At 34.1% G+C, this 3214-nt stretch overlaps 1 protein-coding gene across 1 annotated transcript; it reads left to right on the top strand.

Moving 5' to 3' along the window:
• The first annotated feature begins 545 nt into the window (after window positions 1-545).
• Window positions 546-3214, top strand: LOC115243197 (tetra-peptide repeat homeobox protein 1-like). Its single transcript, XM_029819985.1, has 4 exons — window positions 546-642; window positions 1361-1576; window positions 1748-1957; window positions 2927-3214. The coding sequence occupies exons 1-4, from the start codon at window positions 631-633 to the stop codon at window positions 3038-3040; spliced, it is 552 nt and encodes a 183-aa protein (XP_029675845.1). The 5' UTR covers window positions 546-630; the 3' UTR covers window positions 3041-3214.

The raw sequence follows: 3214 nt of genomic DNA, 5'->3' as shown, positions 1-3214 counted from the left end.
TTTTATTAAGAAAAAAATCAATCTTCCAAAGAATTGCAAAGAATATCTAACAGTTTTGGCATACCTTATATATTCAAAAACATCACAACACAATTTTATAAACGGCAATCTAAGCAATTTGATCAATTTTTATTTCATATTTCTTTAATTTTATAAGAGACCGATAAAACAGACGTATGTGATGTCATAGTCGAAACGGGTAGATCTCTCGGCAAATGGAAAAATGATCTCGTTAAGACTGCTGCATCGAATCGCACTCACATACGCATGCATATATCTGCATAAAGTCGCTAAGCGTGCGCTCCATTTACTTACTGGCAAGTCGCGCACGTTTAGCATGTTATACAACCATTGCACATTATGTGTTATAATATATAGATATGTGTGTGTGTGTGTGTGTGTGTGTGTGTGTGTGTGTGTGCCAGCGTGATATATCGTAAGTAAATAGCTATAGTTAGATTCTAGGTAGGTGTGGCGATAGGCCAACCGTTGGCTTCCTTTGCTATTGGCGGGGTGGAGGGTGTGCGAAATGAAAGTCCATTCCCTATATAAAGGGTGGTTTTCCAGTACAACGACAGAAAACGATCTATTTTATTCACGCGCGAGTATCATTCACGCCAAAGTATCAACATGAAGGCTCTGGTACGTGCACATCTTCGATCGAAGTTGAAAATAGTCTTGTGACGCGAGAGAATCCGATGACACCGCCGAGATCCATTCGATGATTTTGTCGAGAGACGTATCTCTTTTCCGAATGTAATATTTAACGAAATTGTTTGGCTCGAAGTTTAGAGATCGTCGCATCGATCTAATTTTCCTATGTTTCCCGTGTTTTTTCTCATGGTGTTTCTTCGTCAAAACTTAACATTTGTGAATCCGATGCAAAGATCCTTCGACTTCTAAAAACGATCAATGTTTTCAATAATAAATAATAATCATCGATTTGAACAATCGTTTATTAATATTGATTTATAGACTTTGATCGATTCTATTCGAAAATTGATTAAGATAAATTATTATCTTAAATATATCACGCATTACAGTTTGCAATTTTGTCCTTGTGCTTTTTATTTAATATATCGAATAACTTCCCAGTTTGTTTATTAATTTTAATTGTTTCTTTAGATTTTCGCGATGAAAATTAGATTAGACAAAAGTTTTAATGATAATTATCTTTATCTTGGAAGATACATTTGTTCATAAATTTTGACTCAAATTTTTTATTGACATATTGTTTTTGTCTTTAAACAATTAATATTCGCGTTCAATATTATCGCTTTTTAAAGAATTTTTGATCGATCCATTCACAATTTTGATTTTCTTTATTCTTAATCAATATATCTTTCTTGGTGTTGCGCAGATCTGCCTGATGCTGATCTCCGCAGCATTCGCCGGTGAAGAAAAGACAATAAGCAAGCGTGGCCTGACTCTGGGTGGATGGGAATATGGTAGTGGCCTGTCTCTTGGTGGATATGAGGGATATGGCAAAAGCTACACCATCGTCAAGGAGAAGGCTGTTCCTGTCGCGGTTCCGCATCCAGTTCCCGTTTTAGTTGACCGTCCTGTCCATGTTAAGGTAAGAAATAATTACTTTAACTTTTCGCGACAATAATCACAGTTGTGTGTGTGTTTAATTTTAAACATTAAATTAAACATTTTAACGAAGAGTTAGAGAAATCAAACGAGTGTTATGTAATTAATTAAAAAAAATATACATTCGTGTCTGAACCTTTGTTATTTCTTTCAGGTTCCAGTCGCCATTCCAGCGCCCTACCCAGTTGTTAAAACGCAAACAATCACAATTCCCGTAGAGAAGCCAGTTCCATACCCCGTTCCTGTCAAGGTGCCCTATCCAGTTATTCAAACGAAAACTATCACGGTTCCCGTAGAGAAGCCATATCCAGTCACGGTTCCTGTCAAGGTGCCAGTGCCAGTGCCCGCCCCATACCCCGTTAAGGTAAGTTGAAATAAATTCTACTTTAAGAATAATCTATTTATTTGTAAATAATTTATATTTCTATATATAATCGTTGTTGGAAGATAAAATAATTGGAGACCAAAAATTTGACGAAAGATAAAAGCCAAATTTACTCGGATTTGATATTAATTACTCGGATTCGATATTAGTAGACTCAATATTAGAATTTATAATGTGATTCCTACAAAGAAATATTGTCTTTCGAGTTTTAACGTAATTTTTGATAATCTAGTTTATTATATTAATGTATCGTGTTCCATTATAATCCTTCAGCTTACGAATGCAACAAGTAGAAATCGATCTCGAGACAGTAATTACAACAGCTTTGTTGCGAGCTCTCGGTTCCTAATTTAACTAATTGACTGACTATGTTCATTGATTGGTATCCGGGTTTGGTATGCTGTGATAAGGATCATAGATTTCGTCGTTTATACAGGTGTTACACCTGTACGATTAATAAACACACTTAAGAGAGATATGTAATCGGTCGCAGGATAAATGTATTATTTTAGAATCGCCGTTTTAATTAAATTACAAAAAAAAAATTATGTTTTAAACCGCGTTGCATAACAATAATAATCATCGATGCAATTAACGATCGTAAACCTATTAATCGTAATTATTCTATTATTATGTAAGAAGACTAACTCGCTCTCCGTTTGTAAGCTATATGTGAATAATAAGTATATAATTATGGAAAGTGTTATATACATTACTCATATTATTTTTGTATTTTTTATATTATTTATATTAATTATATTGAAAAACTTCTAATATCATATTTTTCTATTTAATTTTATAAATTTAATATTTTAAATGTTTCGAAAAGATACAATGAATATAAATAATAATTTCATTAAATTCTAGAAAAATATAATTACTAAATTAGGATATAATTATTTTGCATTTCTTAATTATCAATTAATCCCTCGTTATTTTGTTTTTCAGGTTGCAGTATCCCACCCAGTCCCAGTTCAAGTCCCACACCCAGTTCCAGTTCCGGTCCCGCAGCCGGTCCTCGTCAAAGAAACGGTTCCCATTTATGTTAAGGGCCACTATTAGATGAAGTTTTTCTCCAAAAAAAGTCACATACACGCCACCCGGCTCCATTTCGCGATCTCTTCTTCCCAGCAGCGCAAAATCCATCACGACGAGCGTCCAAATACAAAAGACGTTTCTTCTGTCGTGTAGTACCTTGAATTCACGGAATAAATTTTGTAAATGTTTTCATAAAAA

The sequence above is a fragment of the Formica exsecta genome, unplaced genomic scaffold (genome assembly GCF_003651465.1).
Source record: "Formica exsecta isolate Colony F162 unplaced genomic scaffold, ASM365146v1 scaffold696, whole genome shotgun sequence".
Classification (NCBI taxonomy): domain Eukaryota; kingdom Metazoa; phylum Arthropoda; class Insecta; order Hymenoptera; family Formicidae; genus Formica; species Formica exsecta.
The sequence above is the reverse complement of the archived record's forward strand: the minus strand, read 5'-3'. Positions and strand labels throughout refer to the sequence as shown.

Coding starts and splice junctions, on each gene's coding strand:
- LOC115243197 (XM_029819985.1), top strand. Junction 1,577..1,747: donor ACCGTCCTGTCCATGTTAAG/GTAAGAAATAAT, acceptor TATTTCTTTCAG/GTTCCAGTCGCCATTCCAGC. Junction 1,958..2,926: donor CCGCCCCATACCCCGTTAAG/GTAAGTTGAAAT, acceptor TTTGTTTTTCAG/GTTGCAGTATCCCACCCAGT.